Source organism: Microtus ochrogaster, chromosome 1 (genome assembly GCF_000317375.1).
Source record: "Microtus ochrogaster isolate Prairie Vole_2 chromosome 1, MicOch1.0, whole genome shotgun sequence".
In the NCBI taxonomy this organism is placed as follows: domain Eukaryota; kingdom Metazoa; phylum Chordata; class Mammalia; order Rodentia; family Cricetidae; genus Microtus; species Microtus ochrogaster.
In genome coordinates, this window is record NC_022009.1 from 26,113,367 (window position 1) to 26,139,676 (window position 26,310).

General features: G+C 41.1%; 1 protein-coding gene across 23 annotated transcripts in view; it reads left to right on the forward strand.

Annotated features, from left to right (window-relative positions):
* Positions 1-26,310, forward strand: part of Nrxn3 (neurexin 3) — a 1,572,781-nt gene that overhangs the window by 442,945 nt on the left and 1,103,526 nt on the right. For all 23 annotated transcript variants that reach the window (XM_026780462.1, XM_026780453.1, XM_013355697.2 and 20 more), the window contains 2 exons: positions 10,447-10,748; positions 16,389-16,550. In XM_026780462.1, the coding sequence (XP_026636263.1) occupies positions 10,447-10,748; positions 16,389-16,550 (464 nt within the window). The remainder of the gene's footprint in view (positions 1-10,446; positions 10,749-16,388; positions 16,551-26,310) is intronic.

The window sequence follows — 26,310 nt, forward strand, 5'->3', positions numbered from 1 at the left end:
GAAATTGATGTTCATGGTATATGGCTATTACATTCACATCCTTGTATAAAACCACCTAATAATCATCCAAGACTGGAGGAGAAGGATGATTAGGTGTTTTATTAAAATTGCCTGCAGAGATTTTAACTTGTAAAAATAAGGACTAATCCAGTCATTATAAAGTATGTAGTTAGAGTAGAAGTTATTACTACCATTAGGATTCAACCTTTAGATTGAAGAAATTTTAATATCCTGCTATTGTTTGCTTTATATTTTTTCATAAAGACTTGGTCTTGCTGGGATTGTATTCTTGCCGTTAAGAGAAGAGGAAGGAGGGTCAGCCTGGGCTGTAGAGGGTGACTATTTCACAAGGAAGACTCGGTCTTGGTCCCACTATTTTCCCCTTCCTCAGAAGTATCCACTATATAAAACTAATGAGCATACCCCTACATGTTTTCTGTTCTTATTACTACAAATAACATAATTGTTAACAATGGCTATATACAGAAGCTGCATTGCTTATACCCTGTTCTAGTTTGTATTCAATACTCTCTATATGTTCTGGGCTTTGTGAAAGAATTATTGGGCCAAATGTAAGTATACTTAATGCTTTGTGCTTTCCCAACAGTTACTCAAGTCAACCTTGGTAATTCCACTTCTCTGCTTTCCTCGTCCAGGCTGTGAATTTCTTAACTTCTAAAAGCTGAAAAGGAAGTTTCCTCCAACTCCTGGCTTCCTCTGGAGACTCATCGCAGAGAGATTTGCTGATAAGATAGTTTAGTTATAGACTTACTGAGAAAGAAAATACCATAAACATCTAAGGCTTCTTCTATACTGTGGCAATTTGTCATGGAGAATTCAGCTCTTGTTTTCATCATAGACTAAAGAGAAATTGGGTGGAACAAATATTTTTAAAGTTCATTTAGGTTAAAATTGATATATTTTATTTATAAGTATACATAGGTTTTAAACAATTCTGTGAGTTTTTAAAGACTTTATATTTCTTTTTGAACATGCATGTATAGAGACAGTGTATATCTGATTTTGGTGCTAATAAGGGCCCATCTGTGTGTTGTTGTTATTCTCTTTGCTCAGGGTTCCCTATGGATACTTTTTACTCTCTCTCTCTCTCTCTCTCTCTCTCTCTCTCTCTCTCCTTCCATCTCATCCCTCCCTCCCTCCTTTTCTCCAAACCCCTCTCTCCCCTTGTGTTTGTTGGTGTATATGTTTGCATGGGTATGTGTATTGGGAGACCAGAGGTCAATGTTGAGTCTTTCTCAACTATGCTCTATTTAGTTTTTGAGACAAAATGTCTCACTGAACCTGGAGGTCACCAATTTGGTTAAGCTATGGCCAGCTAACTCCTGGGTTCTTCCTGACTCTGTTTCCTTGGTGCTAGGATTACAGGTGCAAAACTTGACTCTGAAGGATGGGACTTTGGGCCCCACACTAGGAGAGCCAGCACTTTACCTGCTGAGCCATCTCACCAGCCCTAACTTTTTTTTCAACTTCTTCACAACGGACACAGAATAAGTTCTCACAATGAGTTACTTGGTCATTTTCTCTAAGTTCTAGCATGTTGGGTTCTGGGAGAAACCCAAAGGGCCAGTTAATATCCCTTGTCTCCCCTGTTCTTATTTTAATGCCTTTCTATGTTTGTTGGATTCTAAGGTGAAAGTCATAATACTCTACTTGATTTCTGATCCTATTGTGTAATAGATTTGACCGTGACATCTTGGGTAAGGCCTAGGCTCTAAACGTCAGTTTAGCTGCATTTTCTGCTCAAGCCTTTCCCTTGGCCCAGCATTCAGCTTGACACTCCTTCTACATTTCCCTGTGAATTAGAACCACTAGCTCAGCAGTCAGCAGGAAAGCTAGAGAACTGCAGGCCTCTTTTTGTACAGTTCTGGTGGGCTTACAGCATGAGGAATCCAAGCTGACTCACAAGCCTGAAGGATGGGTGGAGAGGTTTAAGAGAGAGAGAACTCTTCCTGCCACCACTATGGTAGCAGGGACCATCAGAGAAATGCAAGGTTCTGTGTGTCGGACCTTTCAAGTGTTATAAAACAGGTCAATTATGTTCCCTCTCATTAAAGAAAAGATTGTGCAAAGGAGCCAACAAGATTAAAATATTACTTTCAAACTCTACTCCGGTGAAGCAGGAGGAAAGGTTGGCCAGGCATCATAAAAATAGAGGAATAGATTCCTGTCTACAATATAAAGTGTTCTATTTGTGGTTATTGGTTGGCCCACAATTAAAAAGAGAAGTGGTTAGTGGAAAAAAATACGTAATTAGTTTGACTCACATGCATCCTAGTGGCTAAGGGTAAATAAAATTTGCGGCATATTACATAAATTATTCTAAGTGGCTGGCAGTCAATCATATGCAACACAATTGGCTTTACATCTGGTTTTCTAGCAGGAGCCATTCTTCCTTGGAAATGTCTTCCAGGGCCCTCTTACCTCGGTGGCTATTGTCTTCTGTCTGAATCTCAGGCAAGAATAATGGAGGTGGCTTCCCATCCCCAGTGCTAGGGGACCGTGGCCACACACTGGGTCGTGAACCACAACCACGTGCAGATGCCAACTGAAGCAGCCACTGAACTTCTCATCCCCTGAGCACCTAAGCTTTCTTAGGAGTCCACAAAATGCTGCTTCTTGGGACTGCCATTTCATTCATCCCTTTATAAGTGAACTCTGAGCAGCTAAAATACAATCTCCTGTCCACACAGGACTGCCTATCTGTTGTATCCTTCCATGTGCCTGCATCAGCTCCGAGATGCTCATCACACTGAACTATGATTCTGTGTCTGTGCTTACATTCCCAACAGCTATGAAAGCTAATATTTCAGACTGGGAACTGAGCCAAGGACTTGGTGGTCTTCACGCCGTATTAGTTATTTTGTGTGGTTGTGGCCAAGATACTCGGTACAAATGATTTAAGGAGGAAATATTCATTTTATCTCATGTTTCTGAGGGTCTCCGTCCATCACTGTGAGAATGACATGGCAGGATGACACAGTTAATGGCAGCTGGAACCTGTAAAAAGGTTCCTCACTTGCTGGCAGACCAGGAAGCAGCGAGGGTGACAGGAACCAGGGGCTGGATAGACCTTTCAAAGACCTGTTGCCAGGAACCTATTTCAGTTAGCGAGGCTGCCACCTCCTAAGGGTCTCAAAGTCCTCCAACCCCCCAGTAGAGCACTATGACCTGGAGAATAAACATTTATAACATGAGCTAGTGTGTTGGGGGGGGCATATCAAACTCCAACTATAACACATACCACATATCAACTGAACAAATGCTATGCATTGGTTATTTCCATTAGGAAGATAATTAAATAACAATTAGGAGATTTAAGCCAAATTTCTGTAGATTTCAGTAAATTGAGAAGCTGAAAGTCAGATCCAAATCTTCCAATTGAAAACCTTTACTGGTACAACCCATGCATCAAATTAATAGTACAACTCTCTGGGTTGTGCCATTAGTATGAGCATGGCAGTCCCTGGAACTCAACAGACATTCAAAACAATTTACCTTTAGGGCTTTTCTTCTTTTTGTAAAAGGTCACTCAATTATTCCTCTCTCCTGGGACTTGGTACATCACCAACACAGGGCATACCTGTGACTTTTACTCCTTACAGGGATGAGCAAAAATTTAAATGTATTATAGTGCAATCGAGAGCCAAGCCAGGGCTTCAGAATGCCGTTAGCTTTCTAGTGATCTCACTGAAGTGTGGTTTTCTGGGCCATTCCTTCACGGATGGAAGGAACTTTCCTCACTAGGAGGCAGGCTGTTTATTTTCCAAGTGACAACTTGATTTACTGTTTCCCTGTAAACTGGGCTGGTGAGGGACCCAGGCAATGTGTGAAAGTCTGTTTGTTTCTCTGCTGCCTCTTTCCTATGAACAGTCTAAGGACAGGGGTTGGAGATGGCCCGAGGAGGTCAGATTTCCCGTGTGTTTTTCTTTGTAGTGTGGCTTGCTCATAGTGCCACAGATACTACTGTATGTGGGTACCCTCCCCAACATATCCATGTGATGAATGTGGCAAGCCAAGGATTCTGTCAATTTTCTTTGGAGACTGCAGTTGGGTCTGTCTTCATGCTTTGTTTGGCTTCAAAGTATCGCGTAAGGAGAACGGGACAGGCACAGTCAGAATGGCAGTCGTGTGAGTCCATTGTCATCTAACCCACCGTGAGGATATGTTCTTTCTCAGATTTGAGTGCTATATGCAGTCAGGTTTTGCACAGTAGATATCAGTCCAGCAAGGAGCTTTACTTTCTTCTCAGGGTGCAAATACAATCCACACATTGCCTGACAGGCAACTTGAGTCTTGTATCAGCTCCCAGCTCTGAAGGGCCCTTAGAGGGAGGTGTTCTGGTTTTTATGTTAGCTTTTTAGCATGTTGCATGGAAAAGGAACAGAGTCGACCGCACCATGATTCCTACGTGGCTGACGGCTGATTCGCCTGCTTCAGCCCAAGGCGCCTTTCAGGATTGAGTAGATGCAAAGTCCCTGTTCCGTTTGTGTCATCTCTTCTTCCCCAAGGATCAGGCGAAATACTTGTGAATTTGTCAACTCTCCCTTCCCCGCAGTCGTGTCCCCCTGCTTTGGGCTCCTTGCATCATTCACCTTCTCAAGGCTTTTTCGCCTTGAGGAGCAGTGGGCAGAGTAGCCAAGTGATCTGTGAAACCACAGCTAGGGAAACCATTATTTCCTACTGCAAGCACCGGGAGCCAGCCTCATAGGGCCTCTGCTGTTTGTGGACTTGGACGGACGGAATGAGACTGCAGACCAGTCTGAGGCCCCAGGCCAGACCTTTGTCAAGTAGGGAGGGCAGCACAGCCCGTGTGTTTTTGCGCCTCATTAGTTCTGGGTGGGCCAAGCCAGGATGGGCAGCCAGGGTTATCTTTGCATCAGTGCAGACTGAAGTACTGTAGGTCTGGATGAGGCCAATTTGAAGGACAAAGGATGGCTTGATGTGCACGCAGCTTCATCTCCGGGGCTCATTATGGGGAAGGTTGGCTTCCCTCGCTGTCTGGAGCACAGCAGGTGTTCGGCGCAGGGCCACTGGTTTTAGCCACTCCGGAGGGGGTTGCATTTTAATAAGCTCTTTCAAGTGTCTGATTTTTTCCACCAGAGAATTTAGAGGGAACTTCAGGCTCCTCTTCTACTTACCTGTCTAGATTCCTCTGGCCTGGATGGTTCTTCCCCGGCCACCATCACTGATTTCCACCATCACTGATTTCCCCGTTTGACAGGTTGAGCATCACTCAGCTGCAGGACCTCATACAGTGGGTGCTCCGCACCTGTCCTGAGAATTTGAGGCGCAGCACAATGAGACAATACACAATGAATAGCAAAAGCAATGGACTGAGAATCAGTTCCAGTACTGTGGGATTGGAAGAACCATTTTCTACTGTCTTGGCCAATCCCTCCAATGTCCCTGCACCTCTTCTTCCTTACAGTGTCTCTGCTTCACCACATTGGTATAAACATATCACCCTGGTCTCATGGGCTGCTGGGAGAATACAGGTAGAGTTAAGAAAGCATTTGGAAATTCATGACACGTATAGAAAACTGTAGCATCTGCTTCCAAAAGTCTCTGAGTCCCTCCTTACCCAGTACAGACATGTTTCTCACTTGAGCGCTCGCTCTACAATACTATGTCATTTCTCTTAGCTGTTTCTGCTAGAGATATTTTGTTTCCTTATATTCATGGCCAGTAAAATTTAAACTCCATTCCATGAATTATATAGACAAATAGACTGAGCTCCTCTAGGCAACCCATGGGAAAGGGGTTCAAATGTGTTTGTATAAAATTGTGTGATCTTTTAGTAAAAATTGAGCTCCTTTCATTCCTATTGGAAAAATATGCAATGGGCCAAGCTTGATATACATGCCTTTTAACTTTAGCATTGTGACCTTTGAAGGGTCAGATTGTCCTCCTGTCTTTGTCCACATTGTGAGTTGGAGGGTATCATGAGCCCATGTGTCAAAACTAAACCCAACAGCAACCAAACAATGAATTGTTCAACAATTTCTAACAACTATCTGTCTGTCTGTCTGTCTGTTCTCCCACTCCCCCTTTTTGATCTATAGACATAGTGACTATCTGTCTGTTCCCCCACCCTTGTATCTTGATCTGTAGACATAGTTAGGGTTTTAAGACACCAAGCCACAAAGCCACACTTTTCATACTTCACAGTAAGAAAATATTACATCAGGTATTTTTAAACTGCTGTGGAATTTCTCTGAGAGTTATTATTCTATGAATCACTAGTTGGATGATTTTTATTTTGGAATGGTGGAGAGCAGAATTGAATAAATGCTTGTTAATGCTATATATATATTTCAGTACTTTGATTAGCAAGCTATTTGAAAAATCTGTACTTCACATATCTTACACAGACTGATTTAAAACTCCCCAGCTAGACATATCTCCATTCCATCTAGCGTTCAATCAAATGGACACTTACAAATGATGGGCAAATGGCTTGCTGTCATAAGGTGTTCACTCTGCTTTTCACATGGCAACAATAACATTTTTATTTTAATACTTACACACTAGATAGTAAACTTTGGCGCGATGGTGTTTAGATGGATCTCAACAGCCTGTTAGCTGTGTTAGTGCCTTCTCTCTTGCCAAGCCGTGGCTGTATGCTAAGCTGCTGGGTGCTGTGTTACATAATCCCCCGCATTCATTTTCTCCACCTGTTTAGCTTGAATACATACAAGGTGACTGCAATGTCCTTTCAAACCTCCTTCTCGCCACAAACATCAGGGATGGAAAATGAATTTGAGGTTCAGTTGCTTTTTTTTTTTCTCCAGTAGAGGTTTTGGAGAATTCAATCAACTCAGAAATGTATTTTGTCACTATCTGGTTCTGCCCTTTTGGTTATGTTGACTGTTAGCCCAATATGGTTTTCAAGGTGATAAGAATATGCTTGAGTCTCAACTACTGGAACAAATTAAGATAGGTCAGGGTCTTGGGAGAAAAAGAATCTCCAATGTGAGGGTGTGCAACAGGATGATTTTCCAAAAGTCGTTCTCCATCTCATTCCGAGACTTTATTGGCTCTGAGAGAGTGGAGCATGCACTGTCAGGTCGCTCCTCTCAAAATTCATGAAGACTAAATCCCATGAACCAAAGCTGAAATAAATTTGTTAATCTAGAATATGGTTTGGAGAAGACCCCACAAGTGTCTATTGTTTTTAATGGACACCTGCTGGGATGAGAAATCTGGGCAGTTGGGATGATGTCATTCTTGATCCCCATCTCTGGCCCAGGGAAGAGGTAAACTGAACAAATGCACCTAGTGGTGAAATCAGAGAGGCTGTGAACTCTTTGACAATCTTTATTAGGTACTTGCAATGGAAGACACTTGGCTACATACAATTTTCTTTGGAATATTAGTATATATAAGCATGTGAAATGCAAATTCTCATTATATATAATTTATTTATTTATTATGGGTATTCTGTTTTCTGTGGCAATGCTACTATTTGTTTTTCTTTGTTTGGCCTTCTAGATTAAAAAAAAATCTCTTGTTTTAAATATATTCAGAATGCACAGAGGAACAGAAAACATTTATTTTGGTAAGCGCATGTGGTTAACCTTGGAGAACAGGAGTTGGTTTATAGCTCACTTTACCTAGTGTCAGTTTGGTTTCCAAGTGCACAGCTCTGTGGAACCACTCCCAGCCTTAGAGGAGTCAATTGGAAGCCCATAGCTATTCTGAATAACAGTCACAGGGGCAGGGAAAGACCAGAGGTCCTTCAAGTCCTGATTACCATATCCTGTGACATCTTGGGCATCCACTTATTCCTTTGCATCAATTTCTTCCTTAATAAAATAAAGGCATTAAATCAGACAGTCTCTAAAATAACTCACAACTTGAAATTTTATTATTTTTGACGGATTCTTCTAATTATATGAAAAATATTAAGCACAGTCTAGCACATTAAATAATATCCTGATACCTTGCTGGTTCGTGTCAAGGCTTTCACCTTTGAAGGCTCCTCCAGGATTAAAATAAGCTCTGCTTTGCTCTCTCTGCTCATTCATCCTAGTTCAGGGGGCACAGTGATTAACTTAGGTTTTCAGAGACGATGCCCGTTGGTACCAGGGACCATACAGCAGCTGTGCTTGTCCCTCTCTGTAGAAAAAGAGCTGAGTTGTGACAAGTGCGTGTGGCTGTCGTCTGTTCTAAATCAGAGACATTCCCAGGTCTTTTGTTTAGTTGTACTTTAACACACATGCCTCTCCACAAATGAGAGGGGACACTATGATAGTAGATAGGGCATGGGAGGATTAGACTGAGTATATTTCAAACACACAGACACTGTCGAGTTTCAGCTTCCTGCTTTCTGAGGCTACTTTTGAGAAAATGTACCAGACATAAATATGTGCCAAGTGTTACTTGTTTGCTTATTACACACACACACACACACACACACACACACACACACGAATAGACATTCACACATATGAATGGGCATACACATGTATGGATGGACATACATGCACACATATAGATGAACACACACATGTATGAATGGACACACATGCACACATATTGATTAGCACACACACACACATATATGGATGGAAACATGCACACATATACTTACTACAATTTAGCCATCTATAGGTTGGCAGGTACCTTTGCTTATGACTGTAAGTGTACACGACTGTGTAACATATGGAAGAAACTTCATTTCTTTGATAACTCTTGAGGATTTGTAATTTGAATTCTTGCTTGAACAGCATTGGTGCTGTGATGTTATGATTAATTTAACTTGCTATCGGTAGTGGCTTTTGTCTTCCAACATAATAAGAGTGACTGCTGTACTTCATTTTATTATGATTTGAAAATATGTGCTTTATTTTGCTTAAGTAATTTGTGTAGAACTGATGTGGTTGATAGAAATCATAGCTAAGGTAAATTTAGCTTTGGTTTGCTAAAGTTAGCGAAGAGAAAATAAAATTTCCCTAGCCACAGTTTGTAGCCCCCAATCTTTAAACTGAAACTACATATCTAGATTTATCTAATTGCTAATTTTCTTTCATTAATTAAGTTCTTTTAAGTAGCAGCTGACAGAGCCTGATATGAAATGCTACATCCAGAGTGTGCCTAACAAGAAGGCACATAGAAGTTCACACAAAATTGTGAAACTTCAAATAAACCACAAATTAATCAAATTAGCTGTATGTTATTCTCAACTTAAAAAGCACACTTTGTTTTTTTTTTAATTAATTTATTTATTATGTATACACGTATATGCCCGCAGGCCAGAAGAGGGCACCAGATCTCATTACAGATGGTTGTGAGCCACCATGTGGTTGCTGGAAATTGAACTCAGGACCTTTGGAAGAGCAGGCAATGTTCTTAACCACTGAGCCGTGATCTTGAAAAGCACACTTTGTAGCTACCTGGAAGTCCAGGCTCCAGTTTGGAATTTTTGACTCCTTAGGAAATAGTGATACAGGGAGAATAGGCACCCGGCTGGTTCTGAGCCCATGGCCTTCCCTAATTCTCTTCCCACATTCAGCTTTGTCGTTCATTGCAAGGTATCTAGGCTTAATGCCTGTGGATGCCCCAGTCCACGCAGCAAGCTTTGTCTACCGATCTGTAGACATCAACACCATGTTTTACTTTCAGAAGACAATGGGTCCAGATCCAATGCTTCCTCGGACAGGCTTTGGATAAGGAATTCAAGGTGACAATATCAGTGGTCTCGAAAGAGTATATCGATTACACAGGAATCCTACCCTGGCCTTGTCATCCTTGGGGTAGTGGTGGATATGATTGTGTCAAGAGCAAGTTCTAATCAGGAAGGGGTGATCTGAGATAAAACCTCTTACCTGCCCAGAGCACAATACCTCTTTGCTTGAGTCTAAGGGTTGCGTTGCTTTCTGGACAAAGCTTATTAGCATATTTCATGCTGTGCTCTTTTCCTCACCTGACCTTCTCTAGCCCAGTCTTCTACTTAAAATTCTTTCATATTTCATGGGGCTCCTGACTTTACCACAGAAACCACAATTAGCTAGCTTTCTGATGCACAGAAACCAAAACCAAATCTATTTGGCTAATTGATTTCAAGTTATTATTTAATAAAATTTACCACGAGCTAAGGAGTCCTTTGTTTAAACAGGACCGTTAATTATCTATTCTGAACCAGATTTTTTTGCAAGCATTTAAATACCATTCCTGATGTAGACAATGGGAGCCCCACTTGAACATTTTGAATAAATTTTCTCCACAGGTTTTACTTCCAGAACATTTGAAGGAAAGACAGCCCGCTCCTTTGAACTGTTTTGTTTGTTTTCTACTTTTCTACTGGTGTATGAACATAGTTTCTCTGTAGTCAGTTTTCCTTTTTTCCGTAGTTAAGTAGGAGCTGCCTAAAGTAGAATCTTGCCTGCCAAAGCATGACCACTTTGTCTTTTTCTTCACCTACAGCTCGAGAGGAGAACGTGGCCACTTTCCGAGGCTCAGAGTACCTGTGCTATGACCTGTCTCAGAACCCCATCCAGAGCAGCAGTGATGAAATCACCCTCTCCTTTAAGACCTGGCAACGCAATGGGCTCATCCTACATACGGGCAAGTCGGCCGACTATGTTAACCTAGCTCTGAAGGATGGCGCGGTCTCCTTGGTCATTAACCTGGGGTCCGGGGCCTTTGAGGCTATTGTGGAGCCCGTGAACGGGAAATTCAACGACAACGCCTGGCATGATGTCAAAGTGACACGCAATCTCCGGCAGGTAATGGCCGGGGACAGCGAGGCTAGAAAGCCCATCTTAGGCAGACACTTTGTGGGGCAGGGGGACTGGTGAGGTGTCAAAGGCTAGGGATTTGGATGTAGACACTTGAAAGCCTAACTTTCTCCAAGTCTTTGCAATTTCACAAGGAAAACTGATTTCACTATTTTTCTCCATATACTTTAATTCCCCATTTGTGTTTGTTATTTAAGAAAAAAAATGACAGTTGTATAGATAATAAAAATGATAAGTACTTCCATCCTTATTATTCTGCTTTCCTTTTATCATTTTCTTAATTACATTCAAATCTTATCATAGTGTTGTTAAATTCAATTAGGGATAGCATTTTCTTCCACAGCTTGATGGATTGTCCTCATTCTTTGAGTATTTGTTTCCTTTTTAATTAAGTTAGCCATTGCCATGATGTCATAATAATTTTAATTCACTCCAAGGAGAAAAACAACAGCTTTCCCCCCCCCCGTTCTATTAATTTACCACCCCTCCCCCCTTTGTTTATTATTTATTTATTTTTCTTCTCCCACTGTTACATGAACCTCTAGCCTTGGAATTAATTAGGATCTTTCTGAAGTCATGTTTCTCTGTTCCCTGGATGCTGTGGTCCTACCTCACTGCCCTTGTCTCTACCTCCGAGTCTCTTCAGTTGCCCGGGAGGCCCAGCAAATGGAAACACCCAAATAAAAATGCCAACTTCGGAGCAGCTTTCCCGGTGCTGTGCGTGCTTGAGAACTCCCATCGCTTGTGGATTCTAAGCAGGCAATGCCGTCAGGTGACACGTCCAGAAAGCCTGAGCCAAGCGAAGTTGTTTTCCATGTCCTTACTAATAATGATAATAATCAGACCTTATCAGTGCACATCAGCAAAAGAAAAGCGTTTCCCGTCAAAGCTAAGGTCTGTGCTGAGATTGCCTCTTTCATGTTGCTATTTTCAGTTGATGTTTTTCTCCACTTGTAAATTTGTCACGCAAACCAGTTGGACAGCATTCATCCTTTATTAATCAGAAAACGGTATGCGAATTCCCAGAAAGTGCTTATCAAATTTTCTTCTGCAATATGATTGATTTAACGCCTTCTCATGTAAACATGAAAGCAGAAGACATGACAGGTGTTTGCATATGTTTTCTATTTGATAAAAGTATTACTCCTAAGAGAATCTCAACAAATGGCAGAGGCTGGCACCCACTGGAAACACATTATTATCAAAACACTCATCCACACATTTAAGTGTATCCAGGAAGCCAACTGATTGGAAGATCCCATTCTGTTTATAGTGAAGTTGCCACGTAAACAAGACTTAGAGTCCCCAACATTTTCACCAGAGAGGAATTCAAATTTTATGAGTCATCATCCTATGATTTCCCTTCAAGGTCAAATACATAAGTGCTTTTGTTCATCACCTCCCTTCCTCGTTACCCAGAGGAACTTCTTAACAATCAAGAGATGCCCAAATCAAATTTCTATTTGCAGACAATGTATCTGGACTGTGAACTCTAGACCAAAACCTGAAATAGGGCCTTTTGCCAATTTTGATTGGCATGCCCTTAGAATCTTAGTCATCTGAGAGGAAACTTTATGTTCTGGGTATCTTTATCAGGTCACATGTTTCTTCAATTTGATTCTCTTGCTCCCACCCCACTTCCTACTTATTCAGTAACCACTAAAACACTTTTCCAAGAGTATCAAGCCATAGTTAAGCCCTTTAAAATGAGCAGATAAATTAAACTGTAATTCAAATATTGTGATGTTTTGATTAGGAGCACCATGAGAAAAATCACCCTGTAGAGTTTCTAATGTATGCTAAGTTTGAAGGTCCAGCTCCTGTCTGTGTCCTTGGACAAGTCATTTGACCTTCCTCCATCAGTATGCATTTGAAAACTCTGATGACAATGCTCCCGAGCCATGTGTGGTGGCTAAATATGCAAAATGCCTTCTGTTCCAGAAGGATTATGAGCTCATCCATGGTCTGGGTGCTAGATTTGCTGTGACATGCAAGTGATTTACAAGCCGAGCATTCAGTCCCAGAGGTGACGATTTCTGCCTGCTGCCAAGGATGCAGGAAAATGGAGTTGCCTTTTCTAATTAAAACTGTTGAGTTCTTGAGATTTAGAGTATTGTATTTCTTAGCAGGAGAATCTTGATCTCAGGTTAAAAAAAATACCTCTAATGTATCACTTAAACTCACTGAAATCTAGATTCAAAGAAAAAGAGGGTGAGAGATAAAGAGAGAAGTTGATTTTTACAAATAAAGTTCATCCGGTCAATATTGTATAAACAAAGATTATTATTTTATCTATTGAAATATTTATATCATTTTTTGAGTTCTCTAGAATACATTAGAAAAATGGGAAGCCTCAGTGTATTTCAAATACACTGTAAATGGCTTTCATAAATATTTGATAATAAGCTGATGACAACCCATCTACTTTTTTGGCAAAATCTAATGCCTTTGGTAGGAAAAATTTATCTGAGAAAAACTAGCCTGGAATTTCATAAGAGTATCTGTTACCAAGGAGAGAAGAACTACTTCTTTCTTTTTCAGTGACCACCAAAATGTGGTTCTGTCCCTAGGCCAACTCAAAGTCAAACCCAGATAGGAACATCAAATCGAAAAATTTTGAATGTGGAATGCCTGTGCTTGTCCCAAGTTATAGTTGGGATTAGGAACTAAAACTCGTGTGTTCCTGTGTGCATGTGGTTACACAGAGGGAAGAATGTTGTCCTTTATCTTACTAGAACCCAAGGTCAAGTCTATCACATGACTTGCTATACATCTGGGTTCCTCTTTTGGTAAGCATGTACACAAAACACATGGGAGGTCTTCCAGCCTTCCAGACTTCCAGCTCAAAGAGTGCTGTTCATTTAGCATTTGAAAATTAGTAAAGAGAAGATTAATTGTAGTAAGGGTGTTTCTAATCATGTTTAAACTGCCATTCTTCCTGATACCAATTTTAAAAAATTGTTCAAAGGCTTAAAACTCAATGTTCCAGAAGAACAGTGGGTGAGATTTCTTCCCAGCCATTCCAGCAAAGTAAAGAAATTAATAACTTTATTGGGTAATAAAAATAAGTTTTTGGTGTATCATTATGACACAGATATTTTAAACTATAAGTAAAAGATATCCGAGAATATCCCCTTTGGCTTACAAATCTTTAGACATCAATGGGATGTGGAGAGCTAACGTATTCAGTATAATCAAGTCTTGCTGTCTGAGGCTCTGTGTGGTAGGTAACATTCAGCTTTTTCAAGATGGCCCATCCGTGTAGCTAGATTCAGCTATGAAAACAAATACTAACATATCATTAATATTTAGCTGTCTGTTTTTCTATGTATGGACTGGCATATTTGGGCAGGATGGGCATCTTTTCTTTCAGTCGAGGGGAATGTGAATGCATTTGTTAGAGGGTGGAAGGGAACCCTGGCAGCATTCTTCTGAAGAGCCCTGGGAAGTAAGTATACCACTCGTTCTCAGCGGTGAGGCTTGATCTGAATGGTCTCTGGAAGGGACGGGCAGTTGCCATGATTGGCGGCTGAGTCCCCAAGCAAGGGTTCCCATAGAGTCCTGGTCTCATTGTCTCTCCCCACTCTCTTTCTGTGTTGGGTGCCTTTTTCTTTTTTCTTTTTTGAAAAACTAACCCAAGATCACTCATGCGATGTGTCATTTTACTAACCGACTAATGTACTAACACCCTAACGACTCATCTTTGTTTTTAGTTCTTTTAATTAACAATCGTTCTGTTCACAGTTTTTTAATTTCCTTTCTCCCCCCTTCTCCTCAAAGCACTCAGGCATCGGACACGCTATGGTAAACAAACTACATTGTCTGGTAGATATCATTCTTATTGTCTTTTTTTGGGTTTGCCGTGTGTTGCCCCCCTTTCCCCCAACCCCCCTTTTGTCCTCTTTAGACTTACTTCCTCTTTCTTTTCAATTTTCTTTTGTTGTGAAATTAAATGCAAGCCTTTTTCTTAAAAAAGCAAAAAAAAAAAAAAATAGAAGGAATCGTAGCTGTCCTGAAAATAGTAGTTATTCAAGTTTGGTGGGGACAGTCCCTTTTCTCCAGTTTTCTTTTGTTTGTTTGTTTCCCCCCAAAGTTATTTTTTAAAGAAGTTTCTTCACTTAGTTCTATTTTTATTTACCTATTTTGCAGCTCCAAATTACAGTCTAGGGATAACAGATTTCTACTGAGGACTTCCTTTTGCCTCTGTCTCCTTCTCTCTCTTCCTGCTTTCTCTGTCTCCTTCCCTGTGCCTTCCTCCCTCTTTCTGTCCCTTTAAGTGGCTGTGGCTGCCACAGATGATCTGAGGAGGAAAGTAGACTGCTTTCTCTAATCTTCCTCTCCCTTCTTTGACCTCACTCCTCACTTTGGCCAAAGGGAGTGCCACCAATTGTGTTTTTCATACACACTGCATGGCATGGTCCTGTCTCGTGGAAACCGCATCAGCATCAGAACCTGTCCCTCACTGACCTCTGTGTTACTAACAACTGGCAACCAACCATCAACCCAGTTCCACCCTCGTCTTTCTCCCTCCCCATCTTCATCCTCCTCTCATCCTTCATATATTTGGGGGTTGGGTTTGGACTTTTTCTTTTCTTTTTTTTTTCTTATTTCTTTTTTCTTCAGTGAGGGAGGTGGTAGGCAGGGGAAGTGTTATCCTTGAGTTTTAAGTGTTTTGTCTCTCCCCGCACCTCCATTTTGTTTTCCTTCGGTTTGTTTAATGCATGCACGTGTGGTGTGAATTTTGATTCTGTTATTTCATTTTTTCCCTCCCGCTGCCTTCTCTCTTGTCTCCAGATGATTTCTGCATGGGTGTGTCAATGTACGGTGTGTGCATGCCCTGAGGCCCCATCTTTTCTCTCTGCCTTCTGCTTATGGATGGTGGGTGTATGGGTGCTCATCCCCCTCCCATTGGCATTATTATTATTTTGGGTTATCATTGCCACATCATTCATTTCTTTTTGTTAAAGTTGCTTTTTGAGTTTGGGTCATTTTTCTGTTGGTGGTGGCAATAGGTAAGGGAGGGCAGGGGATGGTACCCCGGGATGGTCCATAGCATGTATCATTCTGGACATGTTAGAACAGAGACATTCCTCATTCCTACCCTGAATGCATGTTTGTTAGTGTGGTGTGAACCATGAAAGAAACAAATAAAAAAAGAAAAGAAAAAAGGGGAAAAAATCACTAACAACCAAAGACCAACCCCTAACATATACCATTGTCGAATGTCTCCTTTGGTGTTTCTCATTACTACCATAAATAACAAGCATAAGGAATAAAAAGCAATTGCTTTTAGCAGTGAACTGAGACAAGTGACATCGTCTAAGGGTGGTTCCATTTTCTAGCCTGACTCAATGAAGTATACAGTGGGTAGAACAAGGTGCTCAGCTTAGCCAATCTAACATAGTGTCCCATTAGCCGCCAGGAAAGACTGTATGCTTGGGACATAGGAAGGCAGACCAGAAAATGGAACTCGACTGCACATACCAAAGTCAAGCCAAATTAGAAAGAATACCTCACCAAAAATCTTAATGGAGGTGAAACCACATGTAGGGAAGCCATTGGATTTTAATAGGATTGTAAGGTCATTGCTGGGATTTTTTTTTTCTTGTCCCTATGTCCCACTACCAGGTGACAATCTCCGTGGACGGTATCCTTACCACGACAGGTTACACTCAAGAGGACTACACCATGCTAGGCTCAGATGACTTCTTCTATGTTGGCGGAAGCCCAAGCACCGCGGACTTGCCAGGCTCCCCTGTGAGCAACAACTTCATGGGCTGCCTGAAGGAGGTAAGGCTGACACACGCCCGCCAAGTAGCTGGGTGGTATGGCCGATTGGGAATAAAAAAAAAGAGATCTCTAGACCGATGCATGCAAATGGCTGCTAACCTATCTGTGCAATGGAATGCGGTGGATGACCAGACTTTGAACGTTAAAGTAAAGGTCCTATCCTTTGGATCAAGATTGAGATTGTTGAGTGACCTTGGGTTTGCTACTTAACTATTCTGTGGCTCTGCTTCCTCCTCTAACTAATGAAGACCCTTCTTATTCAGATACTGAGATGTCAATGAACCGTGCACTGCAGATGACATCACAAGGACATACGTGAAGTGTGACTTTGTGCTTTTCACTCACCAAGTAGGGGAGCTATAGTTAGAAGTCACACAGTGTGTATGTCTTATCTGAAATATAGCCTGTGTATTATTTTACCTTTTTTTAAATGTTGCAGTCACCAAACATTTTTTCTCATTTGCTGAAATAAGGGCAAAAATTTTCGGCATGTAACATTCACACTCCAAAACATGGCCCTGCCTCTCTCTGTTTTCCTTCCCTGAAAGCTAGTCACTGGAGCAGCGAGAGAGCGGTAAGGCTTTGTCGTTCCTCATTTATTACCCTCGTAGCTGATGGGTTGAGACCTCTGTCTGAGAGCAGAGGCGCTTCAGTCAACTGCAAGTTCAGCCTCGGAGGTCAATTGTTGCAGCAGAAAGAATCAGCCTTGATTGGTGAGAGTTCTTTCACCGCACTCTGTCATTGAAGCAGTGCACTGGACATTTTCTTTAATCTAAAGTAAGCTTGATTGCCTGAGATATCCATGCCATTTCCCTAGGGAGATTCCTTGAGAGTCTGATGCTGTTGCTTCTTCTAGATAAAGATTTCTTGTGACATCTTGTGAGCCTCATCCTGCGGCATATGCTTTGTTCTTACTGTAGTTACTTGGAGTTTATTGAACAGTGGGCATGCAGGTAATGATATTGGCCATGGATGTATCAGTGGTACGAGATGATGAAGAGGCATTGCCTTGACTGTACCCAGCACACAGTAGGTGGACAGAAAAGATTTATTGCATGCGCTGACTTTTCAGGCAACCACAACGGGCCTTTAGCTGTGCTGTATTTAAACTTGGTGACTCTTTATAAGCAATGGTTCCTGTGCTCAAAGACTTTATAGTCTGGGAAGAGAAATGAGATTGGTAAGTGAATAATTAGAGCACAGGACCATGTGTTCAGTGCCGCAGACTAAATGCTCCGATTGAGCGGAGGAAACAGATAAATTTTAGGTGGGAGTCACTTATAGCGAAGAAGTGACATTGGAGCCAACACTTGTTGCAATTAAGCATGTGTGAGTTGAGAGGAAGAGGTGGAAAGCAAGGCATGACAGAGGAAAGGAAATTCCAGTTACAGCTTTGTATTACTCTTGATCTGAAGGACAAATGGAGAGGAGACTCCAAACTGCTTCCCTCTCTTTGACAGTGTTTACCTCAGCTTCTGCTGACTTTGGGGATGCCCCTGTTGTTTCTGGAGACGTTATGTTAGGCACACAGCACTTTTTCACTGGGATTTGCTCCTATTTGAATAGACTAAGGACATTCAGAGTTTGATGAGCCTTGAGAGACTCTAAAACCCTGCTAAATTCACACTGGTTTGGATTGCACTCTCATCAGAAAAGGATTGCAACATTTCTGCCACTAGGACGTGGCTCAGGAATGCATCAAAGATTGATTGACATGGCATAGTCCTTGATTTTTCTGTAGGGTAACAGCCCTGAACATGGAGTTTCCTGGAGTGGACATAGGGGTCACGTTTCCCCTATATACAGTTACATAAATCTCCAAATTATATTTGGAAACAAAGGAACAATTTACTAGGTTCAGTATTTTTATCTATTAATTAGGAAATATTAATTAGCTCTGAGCATTTTGGACCATGTAGAAAAATAGCATGACACATATGATGATTTTACCCATGAAGATTAAAACAAAATGCACAATATATATACATATATTTATACATATATATACATATGTACTTGCATACATAAAAACAGAAAGTGGGAGGGAGGGAGGGAAGAAGACAGCAGAGAAAGAGAGAGAGAGAGAAAGAGAAAGAAAAAGAGAAAAAGAAAGAGAGATGAGACTAGGTGAAAAACCGGAAACCCTTCAGAAGTCTATTAGATGTCATTAAATAGTTTGCAAGTTTGCGGGGCTAGCATGAGGACATACTTTGAGCCCCAGAACTCACATGAAAGATGAAAACAACAAGACACAGGTTAAGCTTTTAATTCTAGTGCTGAGGAGGTAGAAACTGAAGGTGTCTCCAAGCTTGCTGGCACAAAGCCTGCGGTGGCAACCCCCACCTTTAATCCCAGCACTCGGGATGCAGAGGCAGAGGCAGGCAGATCTCTGAGTTTGAGGTCAACCAATAGAGCATGTTCCAGGACAGCCAGGGGTACACAAAGAAACCCTGTCTCAAAAAAGACAGTCAGACAGACAGACAGATAGACAGACGACACAAGAAAAACAAGCAGCCCCTACAAAAACACAAACAAAAAACAAAAAATGACTTGCTGGCCAGACAGTAAAGCCAAATCTGTGAACTCCAGTTTCAGTGAGAGATTGCTGTCTTTAAAATTGAAGTGGACGGTGACTGAGAGAATCATCTGAGGTCAACTTCTAGCCTACACACATACAAGCACATGCATGTGCACATATACACACACATTGCATGTATATATGAGCACACACACAAAGTGAAGCAATTGAGAATGACATCTGCATACATACAAAAACATGTGCCCACACATACATGTATTTCTGGAGAACAGAGTTAGTGGTAAAATGTCCTGGTTTATCGAGCAGTTTAGGACTGTATTTAAGCCTAGACTGTTAGAAAGGGGTAGCAATAACACCGAGGGATTTGATCTGTGAAACAGAAGTTTGCTGGGCTCTGCCTCATCTGTGTTGCACATGGGAGTTTTCCTATGGGCCTGCGAGGTCTTCCAGTGTGCTTGGGCTTGAACACATACGTGACCTTGAATGAAGTCCTGACAGAGCTTTTTTTTCTGTCTAATCATTGAATCATTTTGTCTTTGAGGAAGCCTAGGAAATTCTCTTATTTTTGACAACTTAGTAAAACAGGAAGAGCTGCCTCCTCTTCTAGACTTTAGCTTCTCGGCAGATGAGTCCTCTGTGATCATTTAACCTTCATGACATTCTTTCCTCTTAAGTTCAATGACACTATCCCTTCCCTATCTCCCTTTCTTCCTATTTCTATCTCTTTCCATTGTGGCTTTAAGTTTCCCCAAGCTAAATTGGGTACTTTAAATACCATCTAACCAAATTTGGGACATGATAAAGAGCTGATGGGATCATGGACCCTTGCTTGCTTGTTGCAGGAACGGTTTCATTTGAAGAACTCCACTTGTTTTATTCCTGAAAGCTGGGTTCTGACTCTACTATTGAGCTAAAGTGACTGGATATTACCTGTGTTCACACCTCCTAACTTGACATCTCTGGGAAAACCATAGCCAGATTGTCACCAAACTATTGTGGTTCTCTGCACACCACACTCATAGCCACTCAGTTATCACCAAGTTGGCATCTTGGTGTTTTTGTCTTTTCCTCTCTTAGTGTTATCTGTTTAATTTTTGTTTTTAATAGATTCCCCAGGCCCCAAAGTTGTCCTTAGCTTTGTGGGGGCTCTCAACACATTAGTTTTTGAGAGAATAACACATTTGAAAATGAATATTTTTCTCAGATAAGAGACTTTAAGTTATTCTTGATCACTTAGCTTTATAAAAAATATTTGCCATGGCAAAAGTTGAATTTTTCAAGATCTCTCAGCTATCCAATAAGAGGGAACTGTCAAGTAAAGAGTCTCAACAAAGCTAAGACCGGTGGATTGAAACCTCTCTTAGGATAGACAGTACACAAAGAGTCTGAAGAGGTATCATAGTACAATGAAAAGAATAACTGACTTAAAGGTTAGTAGACCCTGGGACTGGAGAGATGGCTCAGCAGTTAAGAGCACTGGAGGCTCTTCCAAGGACCTGGTTTGATTTCCAGCATCAACGTGGTGACTGATAAACCATTTATAATTTCAGTCCTAGGGGATCTGATGCCTTCTTCTAGCTGAAGTGAGCACCAGGCATGCACGTGGAGCACAGACATAAACACAGAATACTCAAGCACATTAATTAAATCATTAAAGAAATAAATAAAATTAGTAACCCTGGTTAGGAGCACAAACTTGATTGCACTATATGACTCAGAATTAGATACTGTTTTATTTTTTAATAAGTTTCAGTTTACCAGTTTGCAATGAGGAGATCCTAAGAGCTTTGTTGCATTCTTTTTAAGGACAAGTGAAGTAATGGGCATAAGCCAAACATCATTATGCAATGATATCTTGGAAATCCATTAAGAATTACATATTGGCTTATAGAGCATCTATGATCAGGTCTACACGAATGTGCTATAGCAAGTCATTTTCAGGGAAAGCCTTTGATTTTGAGGTTTTCCTCATTAAAATTCTCTCATATTTGTAAAAGGAAGGAAAATCCAGCCACCCTTCCTCAGTATTTCCCTTGTTACTGTCTTTAGTCTTTCATTGGAGGCGGTCAGTCTCCCTTTGTTAGGATATGAGCTCCTTGAGAGACGTAATTGGCATTTCACAGCAAGTAGAACAATTCCTGGCATCAAAAATTGTGTTCAATCATGAGTATATCTTTCCTCCCTTCCCTCCCCTCCTTCTTGTCTCATGTACCTCAGGCTGACCCAAAGCTCATTATATAGTCCTCTTTTGGCTCTTTTCTAATGCTCCTGCCTCTGTCTCCCACGTGCTGGGATTACAGATGTGCATCTTCACATCTAGTGTAGGGGATGCAATGGATGCCACCCGTGTATTTGTGTATGCCGGCAAGGGCTCTAGCAACTCACCTATGTCCTTCTCCCAGGAAAGTCTTATTTTTCTTAATAAACAGTCTGTGCGTCTAAAAAATTCACTCAATGGTATGCCTAGAATAAATGAATAAATGAGTTAGCTGCGTGGAACCCTAAGATCTGGTGAGCTTCAGGTCAACACTGTCTTAGTTCAGGCTGCCATAGGAAAACACCTTAGACAGACTAGCTTATTAAAAAAATAGAAATATGCTTCTTCTAGTTCTGGAGGCTGAGAGTTTGAGACCAGGTTCTAGAGAGGGAATCTTCCCAATGACAGAATGCCATCTGCTCACATCTCCTTACAGTCTCCTCACTTGGAAAGAGGATTAAAGGATTTTTTTGAAAGTTTTAAAAAATAAATCTGATCAAGATCTAATTACTTGAAAGTGCTCATCTCTAAATGCCATGAGGCTGGGGTTAGAATTTCAAGTTATGGCCCACCAACATTCTAGCATGGTGTCAGAAGGGTCTTATGAGTCCCACCCCTAACCAAGGAGGTATTTACAGTTCGCAGCTTCTAGAAAAGGGAAAACCAATTTTCTTTAAGGGTGTGATTCCTGGTGGGGTGACTCAGCTCCTATGAATGGCCTCACAGTCATAAGTGTATGGGTAGTGCAGATTGGACTTGGTGAGTTATAAAGTTATGAAGTTAGGGGGATGTCTATAGGGGAAGTTAGAGAGTAGAGGGAGGAGTGAATATAGTCCAAATAGATTCTATAAAAATCCAAAAGAATTAACTTAAAGAGACTTTCATCATATGTTCTTTGGAGAACTATGAATGTTGAGCCTGTAGGTAAGTACTGAGAACATAAAGCATGCCAAAGACTGTGCTAGAATATGTACAAGGAGCAGATAAAGTTCTTGCTTTAGAGGACCTCAAACTTGGTAGGAAGAAAGAGATACATAATTAGAATTATCCAGAAAGGTAGTCATTACGCAAAATAAGACATTCATGGTGGTAATGGGGGTGTTGAGGAAGAGTTGCTATTATCCTGCAGTTCAAGGGAGACTTCTTGAAGGACATGGTACTCAACTGAGGCCTTAAGATGGTAGAGAAAAAAGGAAGGAAGTGTGGGGCTAATGAGATACTGTGAGCAAAGGCAAGCAGGAAGGACATCTGTTTGTAAACAGGATACAGTCTATAAACACAGTTTATAAACAGAGAACAAATCATAAGATCAGAAATTCTGGAGGGATGACCACAAAATTAGTTAGGGCGCAAGTCATTTATCCTATGCTATATTTTGGCCTTTATTCTGTATTTACACAGAACCACTGATAATGCTACATAGTGAATGACACTCTCATATTGACATGTTATTCAACAGGCCCCAATTCCTTGATCTACAGTCGTCCGTCTACTCTCTGCACCCAGGGTGTTTTATTTTCTTTCCAGGAAGTTGAAAAGTAGGCATGGGAAGAGAGATCCATCAGGTTTAGCACTGGGCAGGGAGATGGCTATCCTGAGCCGTTTCCACAGAAAAGCGTTTCTACTTGACCTGCATTTCAGTTTCCAGCTTCCCTCTGTCAGGACCTTCAGGTTTCCCTTCTTCTGTCCTTGGCAGAGCTAAGCTGTTGTTGGATGGAGCACAAGTAGGAATAGGCAAGCTATGCCAGTACTGAGTTGCACAGCGATCCCCTCTGAAGCAGGGAGAGTTTCCTGAAGCCCATCACAATGTCTTCCTGCGTGCTGGACCTTCTGTGCTGTTCAGTTAGATTATTTCTGTATTGCCCTCCTTTCTTCTCCAGCTGGGACTTCCCTTCTTCACCCAGTGTGTCAGACTCTCTCTATGCCCATGGGAAAACCTTCATGCTGCCTGAGACCTCCAGGGCAGACTGGGTTTTCTCACTGTGTTTCCTCATGACATTTCTAATAGGAAGGAAGGAAAACTGGGTGAATGGAACATATATCCAAAGAAAAGGGTTTGAGGGAAGCACCATTGTGCACATTACATTCCACATCCCTTTGTGATTATTAGACTCTTAAAATTGAACGGGGCTTTGCAGCCAGAGATAGTCTCTGAACAGATGATTAATGGTTTAATCTGTAATAACTTTACATTTTATAGAACCGTGATAGGAGTCCACATCTGGTGAGCCAAGCTATTTAAAGCTGTGTTAATTCTGTTAATTGCTATATGCTTATTTGAATTGCTGGCACCTGCAGGCTTCGGGATAATGCGTTTGTTGTTGCTTTAAAAAATATACTCATTTTATGTTATTCTGCCCCACTGTCTTCTGCTGCTAGTCTCCTAAGCTATACCTTAATTTTAATGCTTGATATCTTATGCGGTATCTTAATTTTACTTTTATATTGTTCTGTTAGTTTTTCACTCCCTCTCTTTTTACCTACCCTCCTCTTTTCCCCCTTTTGTTTAATTCATTGTTTTGCAAGACCTTGGATTGGTTTCCTTCTGAATTTATCAGGTGGGTACAAATATCCAACTGTAAGTAGGAGATGTGGGCTCATGATATGGAGCTATCCAACCTTGTCTCTCTAGTGTTAAGAGCATTGTGCAGCTCAGAGTCAGCAAAGTCCAAGGGAAGGATTCCAAGTCAGTGTTCAGGATGCAGAAGGAACTTGAGTCCAGGACTGTGTCCTCTCTAACTCATCTGATGACATATAACAAGTCACTTGATTGGTTGTCCATGTTTCAACTTCCTTGTCTCTAGATTAGTTATGTTAAGCATTTTAGTGTAGTGCAGAAAGCTATATTTTAGTGTAGTTGTTTGTTTTGTTTTGTTTTGGTTATTTTGAAGCTCTGCCTATCTTGGAACTTGCTATGATGACCAAGCTGTCCTCCAACTCAAATCTGCCTACTTCTGCCTCCCCAGTACTGGAAGTACTTCACAAAAATATAAAACACTATAACAATATTAATGTAACCAGTATTTGGATACTTTTTTTATCATTTAGAAAACAAACAAACCAGGGAGCCAGTTATTTCTCTTTGCTGTCTCTATAGAAACTCATCCGACATAGTTTAGAGAAAAGAATTAAGATGAGGGGACCAGTTCTAATTTAATGTTAATTTAACAGGATAACTTTCCTTGGTCTGTGGTAACCATTCCATAATGCAAATTAAGAACAGTGTCACTGCTGGGCCAAATGCACACAATAGTGACAAAGAAGAAGAGGGGACATAACCATATCTTCTGGATATTTGTGATACCCATGAGGTATATCTCAAGAGAAGCAGGTATTATCACATATCCCAGGATGGATGTAAAAATGGAGTAGTATCAGGCTGTACTATTGCCTCAGAAATACTCAGCATTATAGCACTGTGACAAAGAGAGACTCTTCAGTTATTTTAAGATTAAGCTCTCTCTCCCTTTTTCTCTGCTCTTGGTTGTTTTGATTTGATGTCTCAGACTATAGCTGTCCAGTTACTATGGAGACTAGCCAGGCTTAAACTAGGTGCAATCCGCCCACCTTATCCTATTAAGTCCTGAGAGGTACATGCCAGAGCTTCCATGCCTGGCTTCAAAATCAAACTACTAAAAAGGCAGTGTTTTTTATTGTTGATGATTTTTTTGAGAAACAGCTAATGATTTTTTAATTGTTAATGTGATATCCCTTTCCCCCCTTTGACAACTATTTATTGGTTTTTGTTGCTTTATGTTCAAACTTTCTTAGTGATCCTCTCCCTGTGTGCTCAGGTACTTCCATGCGATAGCCATGGCATTTTTTTTCCTAACTCTATTTGAAACAGGGACATGTATTTTCAGGATTTTGATTAATAGTATTTAGGAAGTCTGCTGTCAGTTTGGGGAGTCAGAATGTGGGATGCTAGTTAGCTGAGTACTGGTGCATCCACTGCTACAGCAATGACCAAATATGAGATGTGACTGTTAAAAACCAGAGCAGAAAGATGAGAACAAAATAGATCTAGGTTTTGGTTACATTTTAAAAGTCTTGGATCAAGCATTCTTTAAGTAAGACTGCCACTGAATTTCCAGCCATGGAGACCCAGTCCATTCATTCCTTCCGTTGGCCTGTTTTCTGTCATTTGCAACAGAGCTTTTGGTCATGTAGGAGAATTCCCCATACTCCTATTTATCTTCACCTTCTCTGACAAGATTCTGGGCATTTGGGCCAATAAAAGAGATAGATGAAGATAGCAGATGCCCCGCTTATTTTACTTATCATCAGCATATCATCTCCATATGTGTGTATAATGACCAGGAATCAAAAACTTTGTTAATGTTCACTAACTGACAGATCAGATCACTCTTAGATCTGAGTTCGAAAGCAGATGAAAGAAGACATTCATTGTCTTCACATTAAGAGAGTTAACTGACAGACCCAACATTCTCTGATGTGGAATTCCTTTTTGTATACTGGCTTGGCCTGGTAGGGTAGAACAGAGCTAGGTGGGGAAAACTAAACTGAATGCTGGAAGAAGGAAGGCGGGCAGAGTCAGGGGAGAAGCCATGGAACTGCCACTGAAGACTGATGTGCTGAAACTTTGCTTGTAGGCCATGACCTTGTGGTGACGCATAGATTAGTGGAGATAGGTTAAATTAAGACATAAGGTTAGTCAATAAGAAGCTAGAGCTAATGGACCAAGCAGTGATTTAAATAATATAGTTTCTGTGTGGTTATTTCGGGTCTGAGCTGCCAAACGGCTGGAAAGACCAAGCACCCCCCTTGCAATAATCCTCTACCTTGAGATAAAAAAGATTCCTGTGCTCAGAAGTTAGGCACCACCCTTAGGCCTTCCTATGGGAGTGAGATCAGTTTGCTTCATATATTCTTAGTAGATTAATGAGTAGAACCTAAGTATCAAACACTAATAAGATTTCTCTCTCTCTCTCTCTCTCTCTCTC